The sequence below is a fragment of the Macrobrachium nipponense genome, chromosome 3 (assembly GCF_015104395.2).
Source record: "Macrobrachium nipponense isolate FS-2020 chromosome 3, ASM1510439v2, whole genome shotgun sequence".
Lineage (NCBI taxonomy): Eukaryota > Metazoa > Arthropoda > Malacostraca > Decapoda > Palaemonidae > Macrobrachium > Macrobrachium nipponense.
Window position 1 is genome coordinate 133,227,497 of NC_087202.1, and position 21,027 is coordinate 133,248,523.

General features: G+C 34.9%; 1 protein-coding gene across 1 annotated transcript in view; it reads right to left on the reverse strand.

The window, feature by feature from the left end:
* Window positions 1–21,027, reverse strand: part of LOC135222065 (little elongation complex subunit 2-like) — a 211,647-nt gene that overhangs the window by 95,427 nt on the left and 95,193 nt on the right. The window contains exons 6-7 of the mRNA XM_064260216.1: window positions 18,015–18,564; window positions 9,126–9,278 (exon numbers count right to left, since the gene is read on the reverse strand). Of these exons, the coding sequence (XP_064116286.1) occupies window positions 9,126–9,278; window positions 18,015–18,564 (703 nt within the window). The remainder of the gene's footprint in view (window positions 1–9,125; window positions 9,279–18,014; window positions 18,565–21,027) is intronic.

Below are 21,027 nucleotides of genomic sequence, written 5' to 3' on the forward strand. Positions count from 1 at the left end.
AAAAGCTGCCTTAATTTGTGTCATATTTCTGCGCAAATATAAAAATACCCTATATGTAATACATTTTCAAACACATTTTAAACATAAAAGCATAAACATTTATAAAATCGACCCATCAATTGCTAAATTTGCCCTTTTTTTAACTCTATATTTGGGGCAGGCGGCAGCTCACAAGAACGAACATGAAAAAACTGCCTCTTTGATAAGGTGAAGGGCAGTTTCAAAAGCTGCCTTTGTATCACATTTCTGTGCAGAAATAAATACCCTATACGTCATACATTTTCATACACATTTTAAACATAAAAGCATGAACATTTATAAATCAACACATCCATAGCTAAATTTGCACTTATTTAACTCGATATTCTCGGCATACAACAGCGTCAGGTGGCATATACTTTACCCTAATACCTATGTAATAACTCTCAATAAAATTTTTAATATCATTTGCATAACCTTTATGGTCTGAACGGTATTTCTACATATGTATGAGTAAGTGTTACATAATAAAAAAATATGGACTGTTATTCCATATATAAAAACTAAAACTATGATTAATTAAAACCAGTGACCCAAGAGGTCAACCAGTTTGCTTGCAGGAGTATGATCAGACCAGATAAGTTAATGTAGGCTAAGCTGACGTGTTGTATCAGTCAGTGTCTGGTTTGCCATCATCTGTGGTCATCAAATCTATTGTTTTGTAAACTGTTGTCGAAGCTTCCTGCTTGAGACAACCACAGTGACCTATAACCCAGATGGCCTACATGACTTGTAATCTCTGTCATCTGTGTATGTTCGTATGTTCGAGCTACTGTCTGCTCACTTTATGATTTGTAAACCAGATTGTATATCAGAATTCATTAAGCCAGCATCATTGGAAGACCTGACCAATTTTATCTGATCTGCACCATGAAGACTTCGAGAATACAGATATTTTTGTACTCTGCTTCAACAATAGAACCTCGCATCAGAAAGAAGATACTGATGAACTTAGAAAATTATCATCATGAGTTTGAAACATCTCCGCCTTCATACCCAAAGAAGATACTGACTTAGAAATTATCATCGAAATCCAAGACACTCCAATGAGGATGGAAAGTCATAACAAACCAACCGACCTTAGCGTAAATCATCGCAGGCCTAAATAACCTCACAGGGCGCCTTATTATCCAAAGGCATCAGCCCTACATATTTACTCGTTAGACATAACGGCGCTAGCGACGCTGTTAACCAAAAATTGTGCAGTAAAAATACCTTATTGTTTAATGAATTTTTTACAACAGCCGTAAAACCGATTCACTGCTAAGCAATTGTGCTGTTAACCGCAGGCCGCCTGTAATTTAAAAGAAAGGAACAGAAGGCTGGAACTCTTTGGTGAGCAACTTTGGTCCTGATAAAGGGGTGTCTTCTACAGCTTTCAATATTATAGACACAAGTAAGAAGACAGTTTCTGTTGGTGGTCTTTCAAATGTACAGCTTCACTCATAGTTTTTCTCTCATTAATTATATATTTACTATAGGGAAAGAAAATGTGCGTGGATGCATCTAAACAAGGATTACAAGTATCATCAGAGACGAATAATTGAGCCCCTATCATGTTTTGATTTGAAGTTTTGTATTCAGAACTGACCAATTAGTGGTTTTCAGTTGTAATTCTAACACTAGACCTTACTTGGGCAGCATTTACATCCCCTCTCACTTCTCAGTTGCAGGATGCAGTACTTTTACACTTTGAAGTATACGTACTTGATGTTACGGACCATGAGAGGTCCGCTCAAAGTTCGATGTGACAATAAACAAAAAGAATTCAACACCAACAGTTGAAACTGGGGATACGAATATAGAAAGATACACAAACACAACAAAGGTTTATTTACAAGCTTACTAACAAATATAAATGCAGAGTGGTATCTCCTAGTTCCATATAAAAGGTAAAATCTTACACTGCATGAACTGGGGGAACAGTGAGGAAATGTTAATACTTGCTGGCAAGTTTCAGCCGACGGAAATCAATGCTCAAAGTGATGGCTTCATAAAAGGAGAACTATACTAAAGACGTCTTCTTGACACAGTATTGCAGAAAACAATGTCTATTCTTGATACTTGAAGGGCAGGAACTCCTCAAAACCTCTTGTAGAACGTTTCTTCCCTAAAGTCTTGCTCTACGTCGAAATGCTTCGGTCGTCTACTCCCGGACGACTTGACCAGATCCCGATTAAACTCTCGAGCGCCTTTTTCTCTCTGATCCTTCGACTGTTCCTTCTTCTCTTATCTCTCTCTGATGATCTCTGATCTCTCCTGCTGAGTTCTCACTGATGATCTGATCTGTGACTCTTACTGATGATCTGCTCCACCCTCCTACTTCGTCGTCTATATACGGCAACCTGGGGGCATGGCCTACCAGCGAACGTCACAGGCTCCCGAGATTACCGGAACTTCTTAGAAGAATCTCAACGAAATATTGCATCATATTTCTCTGCATTTTCTGACGACGTGACGTGTTCCACAACACTCCTGCCGATTCTAGAACCATCATGAGAACAGGCGCCTCCAACACACGCGCGAAAACCTCCGTGCTGGAGAATTTCTTGAAGAAGATGCGTTTTTCTTTCCCTTAACTTTGCTATAAAGCAATTACCATTACACTTAACCAACTTAAATTCTTTTTCAGAATCATGCATCATGCCCCTCATACATTGCCATTCTGTGGCAATGAAATTTTCTGATGTTATTCATAATTTCCTTACGGAATTGATCAAATGGCACAAGCTGTATATCCCATTTAAGGAAGCTTGCACATTCTGACTGAGCTTTAACACCTGAACTGTAACTGCCTGTTACTAAAGGAGGCAGAAGTCCTAGGTAAGTTACAATACCCCTCAAAAAATAAAGTAATATCAGTCAGAGTCACATGGATCCTAGTATCCCTTTTGGGGGAAAAGATAATCTTCAGCCTCGATAGCTACAAATGGGGACAGAATTCCTTCTGGAAGGTTTCTCCCATGGCTACGTGAAATTTGTGTCCCTGATCCATCTGGGTTCAAGCAGGGTCATTTCAGTGGCAATACCCTCCCTCAAATTCCATGGTAAGAATGTCTCCCACATGTAAAAAGTTTCCTAATTCCTCTGCAGGGTTAACCTGCGAGGTACTGGGGACTGATGTTACTGGGTTTTGACCTAAGAATAAATCTTGATCTGAGAAAAAGGGGTTACAGTACATATCTGCTGTCGGAGTTTTGCCATAATGATATAATTTCCCTTTTCCTTAGTCCTACTGAACAGCAGTTTCATCATTAACTCTCACAGTCCGGGCTAATATACACTAATGAACGGGCTAAATTAAGGGTGACCAGTTTAAAAAAAAAACTCATCAATGGAAAGAGTAAGATGTGTATATTCTCATAGCAGGCAGTCCACGGGTTACGACGGGTTCCGTTCTTAAGACGCGTTGTAAGCCGAAAATCGTCAGAAGCCAGAACATCGTCAAAAACCCCAAAAACCTTACTTTTAATGCTTTGGTTTCATTAAAAACTATGTAAACTGCATTTTCATTGCATTTTTCATAAAATAAATTTCAAGTATTAATTATTTTGCATTTTTGGAGTCATATTTCTTCTGCCAGATCAGCGTTGTAGGCGTCGTAACCCTGGAACATGTGTCGTAAACCTGGAAATAATTTCTGATAAATATAATTCAAAAGCATTGTAACTTTGGAACGTCGTAGGCCAAACCTGTCGTAAGCCAGGGACTGCATTTATAAGAAAAAAATTATATAAAAATTTCTGTACCTTCCACGGGAAGCTGTATGTGAATATTTCCCACCCATTGCAGGCCTCTTTTCCCTAAGATAGTTGTAAAAAAATATGCTAATATTACAAAATTATAAGTGTTTTCCTACGTCAAAACCTGTTTTATCATTGTTGGTGGGTTCATTTACAAATCTCTTGATTAAATTGTTAATTTCAAGGCATGTTTCTTATATGACAAAATAGCTCTAGTGCAAAAATCAGCATTCTAACTGGCATAGTTTTGTATTTATTACAAAATAAGTAATTTTTTCTTTTGCAGCTTTCTCAAAACTTAGTTTTCTCAAAAATAAATCCTTATAACTACCAAGAAGACTGAACCAAATTCAATAAAAAATTTTACAGAGTGTAGTATAACTATATATTTGATTTGCACAGAACTAAACTGGTCTTTGAATGAAAATATATTTTGGGCATATTATTTTCTAAAAGTTATAGCATGAATTTTTCAAATGCAGAAAAAATTAACTTAAAAGTCAAATTTCTAACTCATTCTCTTTGAAAAATTTCATTATCAGTTGAACAATCAGCGGTAAAAATTTGAAGCAAATCCCTTCAATCATAAGGGAGTTATAAAGTCTTACTTGATAATAGGGCCTTACGGCATCAGCGCCCCTTAATTCAGGTTATTTTTGTTCACACTTAAGGATATATGATCCTAGGTTACAGTGTTCCCCCCGTATTCGCGGGGGATGTGTACAAGACACCCCCGTGAATAGTTAAAACCGCCTCTAAAAATGCTTATAACTGCCTATCTTGAAAGTTCAGATACCAAATGTATACCTTAAATAACATCCTACTTCAAATATACCTAAAATTACTAACCTATTACTGTATTAATCTTTGAGGTTATATCATTAATATCATTTCAAAGTCATCTTAAACATTTTACCATTAAAAATATATACCTTCAGCCAATAACAGAGAGAGACAGAGAGACCATTGAATGGCAACATCATATATCATATCTGACCATCAAGAGTGAAATTATGAATTATTTCTGAAACAAAGAGAATAATTATGGGGAGGGGAGAGGAGAGAGAGAGAGAGAGAGAGAATAACTCCTAGACTCCGACTCCTTGCCCTCTGCTAACCTTCCTCGAAGTGGATAAAATGACTGGGAATCGCTATTTTTATTTAATCTTATTAATATTTGAAAATTAGTTATAAGGTAAATCATTTATACTATAAAGCAATCATACATGAGAGAGAGAGAGAGAGAGAAGAGAGAAGAGAGAGACGAGAGTGAGGAGAGACGAGAGAGAGAGAGAGAGAGAGAGAGCGAGATGAGAGAAGAGAGGAGAGAGAGAGAGAGAAGAGAGCATTATTGTTATTGTTTAATCTCATTAAACTTAATATAATTGAAAACTAGTACTGCATATATTTTATTTTACCATAAAATGTAATAACTGCCCTTAAAGATATACTTATACATACACTTCCAGCCAAACAGATTGCAAGAGTTTACCACCATGACATACGTATTTGTGTGTGGAGGAGAGAGAGAGAGAGAGAGAGAGAGAGAGAGAGAGAGAGAGAGAGAGAGAGAGATGGTTATCCTTATTTAAAAGAGTGAAATGGATAGATTATTTTATTTCTTTAAAATACTATCACATATGAATTTTGAAATTAGTTATATTATTATTATTATTATTATTATTATTATTATTATTATATTATTATTATTATCATTATTATTATGCAAAAATACTAATAAAAACATACACATGTACCATAGAAAATCTCTCATCTCAGGTGAGAGAGAGAGAGAGGAGAGAGAGAGAGAGAGAGAGAAATTTACATGATCTTGAGTGGGCAACACACTCCCCCTCCTGTCACATTACTTGATACATTTGACAGCTATTGGACCCCAGCCATCTCAGCCTGGCTACCTGGAGTTCAAAGACAAGATGCATAGTAAAATGGATTTTCTTTCATTCTTACATAATTTTTTTATTTACAAACTAAACTCTTGCTAATTCACTTTGGTATTTTCTTTAATGAAGTTGATATTATTGCTGTTTACATTAATATTGATATTTGAAAATTAGTAAATCATTTATTATCATACAAAAAACATACATCTCTGTAAGAGAAGAGAGAGAGAGAGAGAGAGAAGAGAGAGAGAGAGAGAGATTATGTAGTATTTCTGTAAAATACTTTCACATATGATTTTTGTAATTACAGTTATTATTATTATTATTATTATTATTATTATTATTTGAAAATATTAATAAACTTATTATACATAGTGTACCACAAAAATCTCTCATCTCAGTAGAGAGAGAGAGAGAGAGAGAGAGAGAGAGAGAGAGAGAGAGAGAGAGAGAGAACACACTCCCTCCCCCCTGTCACATTACTTGATATATCTGACAGCTGTTGGACCTCAGCTTGGACCTGGAGTTCGAAAGAAAGATACGTGAAGACTGGGATTTCCTTCACTCTTAATAATTTTTTAAATTTATAAACTAAAATCTTACTAATTCACTGCAGTATTTTCTTTAATGAATTGATTGTTCTTTACATTAATATCAATATTTGAAAATTAGTAAATCATTTATTTATCATACAAAAAAGATACATCTCTGTAAGAGAGAGAGACAGAGAGAATTATTATTGTTATTATGTGATATCATTTAATCTTATTAAACTTACTAATACAGTATTGACCAATATTAATATTTTAAAATTAGTAAATCATTTTTGTATCACAAAAATGTAATCAGGCACAAAAATAACATCAAAATACACTAATTAGTGATTATTTATCATCGGAAAACCGGGCGAATAGGCAAATTCTCCGCAAATAATAGGTAGATATGGTCCAGGGAGAAATCCACGAATCTCTGAGTCCACGAATACAGAGAATGCGAATACGGGGGGACCACTGTATAGGCTACAGACCATAGCTACTATAGTCTGGCTAACTTATTCTATCTGAATCGATGTAGCCGATGTGTGCTCATGAAAAAGATGGTTTACAGCTTTACTAGCACAATTAAATTGTTGTTCCACAGTCCAAACTAAAAAAGTTTTAACTTGTGCTTAAAATTATGCACTTAGCTTTCAACTTATATGTTTCCTTGATCCCCGGTAATGATATCTTATGCGAATTCATGAAGCTCTGGTTTCAGTACACTGAACATCACCGACCAGAGAAAGGAAAATGGCTTCTTAGCCTATTTTTCGTTTTACATAAACAATATGACAAATCATACATGCGTAGCACTTCTGGCGGGTTTTGATGTAGGTAAACTGGTTTAGCATTTGCTGAGGATAAGAGAAAATGTCTTCTTATCCTGAGTCCATTTATACTCTCTCACGTGTTATAATGTTTATCATTACGACACAATACCCAGCCACAAGACCAGCTAAAAGAGAATTCTTTGATATTAGTCCAGTCACCATGGAGCTCTGGATAGAACATAGAAGGGTAACTCCTTGTGAAAGAGACAAAGACTACACTAAAAAAAAAGACAACAAATTCAACCTGAAATCATTCTCAATAATATGTACTCTTTTTATCAGAAAACACTACAATACGGGTTAACAATCACCTTCAACCAAAATTTCATTTGCAGAAAATGTGAACAAATCATCAAAGCCCACTCCAACTGAATTCAGCAGGTTCATAAACCACATAAACAATTTTTTTTTTGCATTCCTATCATTTTTTTAATATATTCTTTTTTACAGAAACAAAGGTAAGTTTCCAGTGTTAGCTCATAAAGCATTAAGATAACAAACTTAAGGTCACAATTAGCATTCAACCATACAATGCTTAGTAAATCCTGGTTTATGGGTACAAATTTATAAATAGCTCCTTTTCACATATTTTCCCTCAAGATTTGGCAATCTTGGAAATAGTTCTTTGTTTTCCTACATCCCAGCATTATATATACTACAAAAGCTGAATAAATGTAAGCCCCAATCCATGCATATGAATTGAAAAACAAAAGGAGTCAACTCTTCAGCTACCATTCCTGAATGAGAAAGGTTAACTCATTTTGATGACCTGAGAACACTGCAATCTTCTCTCTGCGTGAGATGACTGGTGATATAACATTTGCCTTGCCTTGCCTTCTCTCTCTCTCTCTCTCTCTCTCTCTCTCTCTCTCTCTCTCTTTCTCTCTCTCTCTCTCTCTGCCTCCAGCCCGCAAAATTTTGGCATCTGTACACTCACATTCCCACTTTATTTAACCTTAGTCATCATGGCCAATATGGAAGCATCTCAAATAAACAATTTGTGTACCTCTAAGAAACTTTAATGAAGTACTTTTATCCAAAAATAAAATATACCAACATCTCACTGATATTTACTAAGCACCACTTATTCTTTAAACTGCAGCACATAAACAATGCTGGGGGGAAATATGCACACAAAAGAATAAAGTAACATAGTGTTCCCCCCAAATTCACAGTGGATAGGTACCAGACGCCCCTGCGAATAGCTAGAACTGCGAATAGTTGAAACCCCCTATAATAATAATGCTTAAAACTGCCTATTTTGTTAAGTAAAACTCAAGGAAAACACACTAAGAATGTTTATACCTGGTTTTTTTTAATAGTTTTATGACAAAAAGTGCATTTTATGATGAAATTTATAAAAAAAACAGGAATTTGTGGATACTTCTCATAGAAAAATACTGTGAATAGGCAAATTTTTTTGAATAATGGGGGGGAAATGTTCCAGAGAGAAGTCCATGAATATATGAGTCACTGTAATCTACTTCATACATATACTTTAACAAATAGAAAATAAATAGGATCAAAGTGGTGCAGATGAGACATACAGGAAAAAACAATAATGCAAACAATGAACACAAAATAGTTACAAGGACAATCTAATCAATTATAAACTGTAAAACAGGCCATCAGTTGCAGGATACACACAAAAAAAAATGCTGGTCTGGAATGAAGGCAGCTGTGTGTGGGAAAAAATTGGAATTTTCCTACAATGACACTTTAGACATTTTTTCATTTGGGAAAAAAATGAACTTGTTTTCTGGATAACTCACTTGCTCAGTTAACACACTCATTTAAATTAGCAATTCTGTATTTGGTTCTGCAGCAACCAGTGAAATCTAAGATTTTGTAAAATAATAAATTTGTATCTCACATAAAAATAAACAATTTACTTGTAGTATTTGTAAGGTTTTTAAACAGAACATAACATAGAGTGGGTTTAAGAAAGATCATGACATTCAAGTCAAGAACTGTAGTCAGTATTCTCTTTATAACGTGGATACTTGATCCTTCAGGCAACGCTATACAACTTACACTTAAAGTTTACCAATGAGAAAATTCCTGAACACTCACCTTCCGCAACTTATACCACGAGAGACCGTGAAGACCGTGGCGGACCATAACACGAATTGGCTGTTCTGAACAGAATGGCTTTGAGTTATGGAATCCCATTGAAAACAGCTGATAATGGTAATTAACTCCAGTGAAACTTTTGCAGTTTTTTGCCTGAAATAAAAAAAATCCATAACATGAATTAAATTTCCAGCTCAAAAGAGCAATTACTATAAAATAGCCTTCCATGTCATATTTCAATCTAAAGTCGACACCAAAGGAAGAAAATACTTTTAATAATGCATAATTTAGCACAAGAATCTGTGCAGAAACCTGACAAAAACATTATCCAGACACTTATCAACAGACGTTCCTTAAATTTACATCGCCTCGAGATTGGTTAATAACTGAAACTGCAATTAACTCCTGTGAAATGCAGAAATAAACACAGAGAATGAATCTTTGGATGCAATGCCAGCCTGCTAGAAGTGAACGAAAATGTCCCCTAGATTTATCACATAAAAAAATGCATGATGGCTGGGGCTCTGGAATTTGTTCTTAAAGCCAATACAGTGGCCACCCCCACTGCCCCATTTTTACATTTTCACATTTTTGCAGTCTACTTTGTCACAGATTTTTCACTTTTCCATGGGGAACTTTCACTAATTTGCAGATTTTTTCTATTGACCATATCACTAAAATTATTACAAATTTGCTTTTTCTTTGTAGAGCATCAATATTTATTCACTAATTACTGTATTTTTTCATGCTGTGTATGTGACTAAATACTGATTTTTATGATAAAAATTATTTACAGCATACTTATAATGTAAATGTGCATATATTTAGCTCTTTCCAGTTTGGGCCCCATACTGTTTAATTCAATTATCAAATTTTCTTGATTTGCCATGTCATGGTAGCCTTTCAACTCTATTACTAAAATTACTTCAAAAGTTAATACAATTATCTTATTTTAGGCAGAACTTGTCAAGTCGATAATGATTTAAGATTTTATTAGCTAGGTAATTTTTCCAAAAGGAATAATCATCAAATATTAATGTTAATACAGTGATAAAGATCCACCTTGATAGTAATGGCCATTAAGTGACATTCTGAAAATAGTTTTAATCAAAAGTTACTGTAAGCACCCATGTGAGTCTTCTTCCTCTTTCCCACTGTTATCCCTACATTAAGGGGTCGGTTGCCTGATGTGCTCTCTCCACTGCCTTCTATCAAAGGCATCATCCTCCACCAAACCTCTTCTCTCCATATCTTCCATCTAATTCTGTTTCCCTCTCGATCTTTTTCCTCTAACAGGTGCCTTCCAAGCCTCTTCACTTCCTCCTAGTCACCCATCCTCAACACATGCCCATACCACCTCAGTTGTGACTCTTATTACCAATGTAATCTTTACTAAGCCTGCCCTTCTTATTTTGCCATTTTCCAATCTTTCAACCAGCAATATTCGCATAATCTGCCTCAGCCTTCTTATCTCTGTTCTCTCATGCATCACTTCCTCTTTTTCTTCTTATAACCCATGTTTCTGACCCATACATCAACACTGGTCTTATCACTGTGCTATAGTTCTTGACTTTTAGCTTGATTGACATTTTCTTATCACATACTACTCCAGCTACCTCTTTCACCTTCCCCCCATTCAGCTTTTATCCTATTGTCAACTTCAGCGTCCCATCCTCCCTCTTGGCTTAAAGTAGATCCAAGTATTCAAACGTTTCCACCTGTTTTATGATAGAGCCTCTTCTTTCTTGCATTTTCTGCCTTTATCTTCCCTACTGCTCATAAATACATCTGTTTTATTCACATTTACCTTTAAGGCCCCCCCTCTCTAAGGACTCCTGCCACTCTCCAACCCTTCTCTGTAGGTCTTCTCATTTTTAGCAGTAATCCCTTGATTATTGGCATACAGCAACTCCCACAACTCTTCATTCATGATCTCTTCACTTAAAACATCCATGACCAGCACAAACAAAAATGGGTGTAATCCAACACTAACTTCAAAGTTTTCTGTTTCCTCAACTGCTATTACTTTTGTGCTTGTTCTTTGATATATTATCTCGACCAGCCTAACCAACTTTTGCGACTTTCCTCTTCCTCATACACCAAAACATCACTTCTCTTGGGATTCTACCGTATGCTTTCTAAAGGTCTAAAAATACACTATAGAGCTCCTGGTTTCCCTCTAGCCTCTTTTCCTGTACCTGTCTTACTATGAAAATGAATCCATACTGTTGTTTCCAGATCTTTACAATCTCTCTTAATCTCTCATCCAGTATCCTCTTTAAAACTTTCAATCCATGCTCTGTTAGTTTAATTCCCCTGTAGTTACCACAATCCATGACATCTCCCTTCTGCTTTATTATATATATATATATATATATATATATATATATAATATAGATATATATATATATATATATATATATTATATATATATATATATATATATATATATATATATATATATATATAGGTATCTAGTATAAAATATATATAGATAAATATCTATAAAATATATATATATATATATATATATATCATATATATATATATATAATTATATATATAGATATATATATATATATATATATACATACATGATAACTGAATCACAAAAGTTAGGAACGTGATAAATCCATAAATAAAGATATATGCCACGAAGGGAAAATAAACGAAGAAGTATCTGCGAGACCTATCGACGTTAAAACGTCCTTTACTAAGCAGAAACTGACATATATGAGGAAAAAAGACAATACAGAAGATTCGTATAACTTTGACAGATAGGGATTATAAAGAGATTAGTACCTAGAATCTGACACACCTGGAAGATGAGTAACCTTCCCAAACAAGCATAAACAATGGGTGCAATTAAAGGTTTAAGACAATCATCTCAGATACAAGGACAAGACAATTAAAGGATTATAGGTGACAGCTATTCAGAACTTGGTAAACAAAACCATATTCACAATACATGTCAAACATACATACATACACACACACACACACACACACATATATATATATATATATATATATATATATATATATATATATATATATATATATATATATATATATATATATATATATATATATATATATATATATATATATATATATATATATATATATATATAGTATACCATTAGACTATCCTTCCAGTCATATGACTCCTCTCCTCCCAGTCCGTTGGCATTTCTTCCTCTTCCCATATAGCTTTTAATAAATCCCGCATCCATTTCTCCCCCTCTGTACCTAGTAATTTGATCATTTCAATTTGGAACCCTGATGGACCTGGTGCTTTACTGTTCTTCACTTCTGTATCTTGAATCTCCATCACTGGTCCCTCTATCCTCTGTGCTTCCCCCTATGTGTAAGGAATGTCATAAATAACCTCTCATTTTATTATTTTATTAGTGCAGTGATGCTCGGTTGATTCTTGTTAATATGAGCCATGTATTCTTTAATATTGTATGATTCTGACAATTTTTTCTTAGGAAGGTAAATTATTAGATTTTCTCAATTTCTGGCAACATTTTGGTGATTTATGACCTACGTAATATTGATCTGAAATGTGACTATTTATATATTTTTGGAAAGAGCTCAGTAAAAGGACCATATTGAGTTGTATATGATCCTTCTAGTTTTGATATTAACCCTTATGGGCTGGGGTAATATATCGATATGCAGCACCCATTGATGGCAAAACTTTGATGATAGCAAATTTACGAGAAAAAAAAAACACTTCAATGGAAAGAAGAATATATGCAAACGCACATGGTGAAAGAAAATAAATTCTAAAAATTTTCCCTACCTCCCATTACAAGTTGAAATTTACTATACAACCCCGTGTGGGGAGGCCTCTTTCACAAGACAATCGTAAATTTTACCAACTTACGTTTTTTTTAATAAGTTATCTTATTTTATTTTGTAAATTTATAATTACAGCTCACACAATATCAAAACAGATAAGAAATAAAATCAATAACAAGTTCTTAGCATATTTGTTGAAAAATATTTATGTAAATTTACCTAGAATGAAGATTCAATAACTTTTCTTACTTGTAAATGTTTTTTCTAATATTTCTTTGCACTTTTCTTTGCAAAATTACATTGGCAACTGACATACTATCGTAAAAGACAAGAACAAAAACCAACAGCAACCCCTTGGTATATTTATCAGCAAATTTACAAAAAGACATCACGTGAGAGACAGACGCAGTACCTTCAAGTCAGAAGCAGAACTTTCCCACTCGATTCTTTCTAAATCGATGGGGCTTAATATTGTTTATCTACAGGATCAATCCATCCACCACCCAAAAGCTGTTATTACTACTCCTGAGGAGCAATCCATCCATTAACCTCTTCATTACCGAAAGTTTGTTTGGAGGTAGGTGGGTACCACCATTCAAGTCTACTACACCGCCCCGGGTGCATAAAGGTGGTACGCATTCTGTAATTTCGGTTTGAAGAGTTTGGAGCAAAATAAACAGTATGACACGATGCCAGACGTATGATGAACCAAAAAAAATATTATTACTGCTTATAGTAGTGTGTAGGTGACAGATGAACTGCGTCTCAACAAAAAATCACAAAACCAGACAAGCGTAAACATGTAATAACTTCTACCCAAGTATAAAACCAGTTGCATCATCATTTACTGTATTTATTTATTTATTCACTTATTACATTTTACAAATAAAAGATATGAACACCAGATAAATGAAGGTAAAAATAAAGCCTTATAGTAACTTTATATATAAAAAACCAAACCAGAGAAAAAGCGAAAAAGCTATTTTTTCTGAGGACAAGAAACTTGAAAAATTAGTTTAGATACCCCTAAAGTTGTTTTCTGTGATGAAACTAATCTTAGAAAACATAGAAAATGACATTGACCAATTTTTGAGAGATACACTAATAAAATTTGCGGTTTCCATATTTATTGGCGGGGCTTTCGCTTTAGTTGTTGCTCTTTTTTTTGTTATTACGTGCTTATTTACAGTTCTATTTTGATAATAATTTATGTGCATGTTCCAGGTGGATATACCAACATTCTGTAAGACTGAATTTCTATTCAAGACTGTAGTTTTCTCACCGACCACCAGTGTCCCTTGTACAAGGGACACTGAGTTTCACGTTTTTTCATAAAATCATTTATTTTCCCTGTAGGATGATAAAACTCACAGAGAATATGCGTTATTATAGTGCTAATAATACCTGATAATTTCATTAGCCTGTCTTGATTAGTGTATTTTTGGCAAATATTTTTACGATCGGCACCCCTCCAAACTGGAGTCACTACCGAGAGATTCAGTTCGGCAGCGAACGCAATGTTTACATTCTGCTCACCCACCCGGTAAAGAAGGGGTTAAGGGTTAAGGGAGATATGGACATTTAACATTCAGCTCCGCTGAACATACGGGTCAAAATTTTCACCCGATATAGTGACATTGAGCCTAAATTTTTCACTTGCTGCCAGGTTTCAGAAAGTCTACCCTAATTTTTCCGATAATTCAGGGTGTCTGCCATGAAAACCAACAGAGTAACTTAGGGTACATTTTATTCTCACGGGAACTCCCCTGGGCCATGTATTATATTTTGCATAGTTTTCAGTTTAAAGTTTGATGTTTGTTGTTTATAAGCATACTAAAGTGTTTACAGTTATGTGGTCTTGACAAGGTTACAGAATTGCCCTTGAATACCCTAGAATTTTTTACTTGCCATTACCTGGATTTTGCCATTATTCTACGGTCCCTTGGCTCTATTATTCCAGACAATTGAAGGATTACTGTATCTTTAGGGCCTTGGTACCTGGTCCAGGCATGTCTAATAATGTCAACTTCCAGGATAGCCTAGACCAGTCCATGTGTTTGATGTTAGTGTCACAAGGCCCCTGACAGGTCAGGGCACAGAACCCTATGTCAGGTTAGGTCTGGTTAGGATAGGATATGATATGCTAAGAAAGTTTAGGTTTTGATTATTTTGGTTAGGTATAAACCAGTACCAAGACAGGTGGCTGATCGGAACCTTAGTCCCAACAATTATTCATCCCCTGTAGTTGAGAATAAAGAACATAAAGACAACACTCACAACATTACATTTTCTGAAAACCCATTCATACGATTTCATCATTTTGCATTTTTGGGGGGTATTTCATCTCATCCACCCTTTGTACATTAGTTGAGGTTCATTACCCTATCAAAAGCTGTTGAAACAAAGTTTGCTTGCTTTGTTAATGATTTGGCAAGGGCTTGATTCATTCATCTCAAAGACTGTTTCCAGTTGGTTTCATACCCACTTTTATTAGAAGGTTATCTATCATTAGACATAGGTCCCTGGAACTGCTAAACATTGGACGAAGGCTTTGCTTCTCAAGGAGAATGCACCTGCACATGCTAATACAACCCAGTTAGTTGGTGATAAAGGTTGTATTAGTCATTTATTTGTCTAGGACTGCATATGACTGCACTTACATAGCCAATGGAGTATCATGTTACTGTTAACTGAAATTTCCATACTGAGGACATTCCTGGAGGGGGTGTTGATAGTGATAGAGGACAAGGAAAAGAAGCAAGGCTTGGATATATACAGGGGAAATGGACACTGGAGAATCTTCAAAGGTATTCACTGAAGTCTACCCTTCACAACTTTGCAGATGATTGGAAGGACATTACCGTAGAGACCCTCAACCAAACTTGGAACCATGTGTTGAAAAGAAGAAGAAGAAGAAGAAGAAGACCATGATGGACTTCCAGGGGTTCAAAGTCGATGACTTTCATGCCATACTCTCGACTGGAAGTGACGGTGTACGTACGGGAGTGGCTGGATGCCAATGGTGACAACTCTGACTCTTGTCCAGGAGCTGCTGGTAATATGGAAGCTCCTGAAGATGACAATGACAAGGCTGTTTTACAACAAGAAATCTCAGACTAGCACATGTGCATGGTCTTTGATATTTTTACTAAGATAATGAAGAACCCCATCATTGGACTTTGCTACAGAAGTTTCAGAAATTCAGCGGAACATCACTGCAAAGCAGAACCATTGTTTGTCTCATCAAGGTATCCTCCACAGCTTTTTCAGATCCATAACTCCTGTGCACTCAAGCCCATCACCATCCACTTCTTCAGTAACTTGGTCCTTCACCTTAGAAATGTAGGCAAGCACATCTGCACCATTCATCAATATGCAGGGCTTCTTCAGCCAAGAATCTGATATATTGCTGCTCACCTTTGATGAGCATCTTGTTGTTGTTGTTGTTATTATTATTATTATTATTATTATCATTTTTTTTTTTTGCTTTATCACAGTCCTCCAATTTGACTGGGCGGTATTTGTTTATAGTGTGGGGTTCTGGGTTGCATCCTGGCTCCTTAGGAGTCCATCACTTTTCTTACTATGTGCGCCGTTTCTAGGATCACACTCTTCTGCATGAGTCCTGGAGCTACTTCAGTGTCTAGTTTTTCTAGATTCCTTTTCAGGGATCTTGGGATTGTGCCTAGTGTTCCTATGATTATGGGTACAATTTCCACTGGCATATCCCATATCCTTCTTATTTCTATTTTCAGGTCTTAATGCCTATCCATTTTTTCCCTCTCTTTCTCTTTAACTCTGGTGTCCCATGGTATTGTGACATCAATTATTATTATTATCCCATGGTATTGCAACATCATTATTATTATTATTATTATTATTATTATTATTATTATTATTATTTATTATTTGTAGTAGTATTTTCTTTTCTATTATTACTGTGATTATGTAATATCATTATATAGAGTTTTGCTATTTCAATTTTTGTGTTTAGCCTTCAAGACCTGACTTCTGTAACCACCTAAGGTCCCTAGCTGAAAATTAATTGTAGGCAATTTGTTATTTCTAACTGCTATCATTTTTAATGCTTTTACTACTATTCTCAATGTTATTACTGTCATTACCAATATCATGAATACTATTTCTTATACAGTTAAACCTCAGTCTTTGTATACCACTCTTTTCAAATACTTTTTTTTTATGTAATCTTGTCTTGGCTATCATACTTTTCCTCAATTTTCATATACTTGGAAACGCTCCACATGGGGCCTGGGCTTCGTATCAAGCATCCAAACAAAGCATCCCATCTTCTCTTGCGACCCATTCTGGCTTTGTTTCTCGCTGAACAAGCATTACTGTGCTCGTAGTCAGCATCACCACGTTTGTTGTTTTGTGCTAATTTTCCTGTAAAAAGTCATTGCAAAGTAGCCATCATGTGGCCAAAGGAAGTTGCAAGTGCCCGCCCTTTGGTAAGAAGACCAGGAATACAATGAATTCAAGACAGAACTTGTTAAAAAGTATGAAAGTGGTGCACATGTAGCTGATCTTGCTAGAATGTATGGCAATTCAGTGGCAAAGAAACATGAAATTAAGACAGCTGATGTAGCGGAAGGGGTCACGTCATAATCGAAACAAGCTTTATTTGACCTTATCTGACAAGGCCTTGGCTCTATTAATCCAGATAACCAAGAGATTCCTTCTCGGCAGCTTCAACAGCTTTTCCACTCTTCCTCTTGCAAATACCTTCAGACTCACTAGTTTCTAAGTTTCTCTTCTCCATCCCTAATCAGCTCTGAATCATCTAAAAATATCAACCATTCCATACTTAATTCCCAACTCATTTTCTTGTCCTGCAAAATTTTCTCCTAAACTAATGTCCTTCCTCTGACTTCTCACATCACTCCATCCATAAATATTGTTAACAGCAATGGAGAGCTAATGCAACCTTATTTCAGACCAATTTGGCATTGAGCTATGTCGTCATTAATTTAAATATGTAATTCTATTTAATGCCATATGAAACTTAAATGCTTGGATTAAAACATAATTTTTAAGGATGCATAAATTTTGAAAACTTACCCCAGTGTGTTCGTCCCAGTCGGTTTTCAGTGAATTACTCCATGGCCACAACTTTTTGGTTTTTGATGCTGTATCATCATGATCTTGTTTCAAAGGAGATTCACTCCTTGAAAGTTTATGTAAAGAATCCTGCATATTGAGCAAATCATCCAGCATACTTGAAGTATCTTTGGATTCTGATACAGGAACGGATGTATTTTCTGGCTTTTTTTCTTGAACACTTGTCTTATCACTCGTCACAGTCTTCACTTCAACACCTTCATTTGCTATTTTTTTGCTTACTGACTGAGCTGCACTTCCATCTCCACTTTCTTGAATATCAACATTCTTCAGTGGAGCAGTTTCGGATTCCAGTTTTCTTTTCTTCGTACTTTTCCCTCCATTTTCGAAAGTTGATAGAGGCGTTGATACCCCAAACACATCATGGTCTGTAGCTGAATAAAGATCTAAGAAATCCTCACTATATTCTGCAACATGCTTTTCATCCTTCGAATTTTCCATCAACTCAGGTTCAACTTTTTCAACTTTGAATTGCAATGGACACCTCATTCTAGAACAAAAGGAAAATCTTATCATCACATAAACTTTAGCAACAGGTTACATTCCCCTGAAAAAATAGTGTAAAATTTGTCAAAAATTGGTGTCAAAATATTCACATTCTTTGCAAACACGTTACATCTAAAAAGATAATAAAAATACTTTTGTGTGGTTCTTACACAGTACATGGGTCTTTATTGTATTCATTTTGTGATACATTAAAGAGCAATAAAATAATTTACAATAGATTACATATTAATAACTGAAGTCTAGATGTCTACAGCCACATGGAGGAACAGGCACTGTATCGCAGACAACATAAAAATAATAGGAGACTCCTCTGCATTTCACCATCCACAATAACTGCCATCTATGATACCTCTAACATTCACAAAATGAAATGTATATTTAGTGGGAAACAGATCAGGATGACAGGAATTAGGCAGAAAATGTCATCATTGGACTCAAGGAATTCTATTAACCCTCTTAAACCGAATGGACGTATTAAACGTCGAGTCAAAATGTCTCCCGTATGCCGAATGGACGTATCATACGTCGGCTCAAAAAAGTTTTTTTTAAAATTCGCGGAAAAATACTTATAGGCCTACCAGCCACAAACTCTTGAATCACGCGCCTTGGGGGATGCTGGGAGTTCACGGATCAAGGCATTGTTTTGTTTACAATCGCTACGCAGGCGCGCAAGCACGAATTTCTTTCTTATTGCACAAAAAAGTATCAGTGACACATCTCAAAAATTATTTCGTCACTTTGATATAATTTTTGCACCATTTTAAATTATCCTTTACATAAAGTATTATATATGAAAATGTGCGCAATTTCATGTAAAATACAACAAAAAATACTCATGATTGTAGCTTTTATCAGTTTTGAAATATTTTCATATAAATAACGATAAGTGCAAAAATTTCAACCTTTGGTCAACTTTGACTCTACCGAAATGGTCAAGAAACGCAATTGTGAGCTAAAACTCTTATATTATAGTAATATTCAATCATTTGCCTTCATTTTGCAACAAATTGGACGTCTCTAGCACAATATTTCGATTTATGGTGAATTTATGAAAAAACTTTTTCCTTACGTTCGTGTGATAACTCTTCCGATAAATTTTTTCGTACGATTGTCCTAATGTTTGCACCCTTTTAAATTTGCCGTTACATAAAGTTTTATATATGGAAATGTGCGCAATTTCATGCACAATACAACAATAAACAACCCATGGTTGTAGCTTTTATCAGTTTCGAAATATTTCATATAAATAACGTTAAGTGCAAAAATTTCAACTTTCGGTCAACTTGACTCACCGAAATGGTCGAAAAACGCAATTGTAAGCTAAATAAAACTCTTATATTCTAGTAATATTCAATCATTTACCTTCATTTTGCAACAACTTGGAAGTCTCTAGCACAATATTTAGATTTATGGTGCATTTACGAAAAAAAAAAAAAAATTTCCTTACGTCCGCACGGTAACTCTTCCGAAAAAATCAGAATTTTTTTTGTGCGATTGTCGAAATGTTTGCACCATTTAAAATTAGCTGTTACATAAAGTTTTATATATGAAAATGTGCGCAATTTCATGTAGAATACAACTAAAAATGATTGAAGGTTGTAGCTTTTTCTCTTTTTTGAAATATTTGCATATAAATCACGATAAATAGAAAAAAAAACCACGTTCGGTCAAATTTGACTCTACCGAAATAGTTGAAAAACACAATTGTAAGCTAAACTCTTATGGCCTAGTAATATTCCGTCATTTTTCTTCATTTTGAAACAAATTTGAAGTCTCTAGAACAATATTGTGATTTATGGTGAATTTTTGAAAAATATATTTAACTTCACTCCGCGCGCCGATTCGCGGCCGCAAGTCTCCGAAATACGTACATCGCATTATCCTAATATTTGCTCCTTTTCATATCAGCCGTGTTATAGAGTTTCATATATCAAAATGTGCGCAAATTCATGAAGAATACAATAAAAAATAATTGAAGGTTGTAGCTTTTCCCATCTCCGAAATATGTGCATATAAAAAAATATATATACAAAAATTTCGACATTCGGTCAAATTTAACTCGTCCGAAATGGTCGAAATCTGTAATTCTAATCTAAAAATCTTACAGTATCGTAATATTCAATCATTTGTCTTAATTTTGAAACAAATTGGAAGTCTCTAGAACAATATTTAGATTTACGGTGAATTTTTGAAAATAACATTTTTTATGTCCGCGCGTTACGAATTCGTACATCATTTTGTGATAATATTTTTCCGGTGTTGCTTTTATTGTTTTACAATGTATTATGTATCAAAATGATTGCAATTTAGTGTACAATACGAAAAAAAAGTAACTCGTTAGCTTTGACCGTTTTTTGCACAGCGTGACTTGAATACAATTATCTATGAATTTTTTTTTTTTTTGCTACCATATATCGCATTATTTACATATGATAATGATATTATT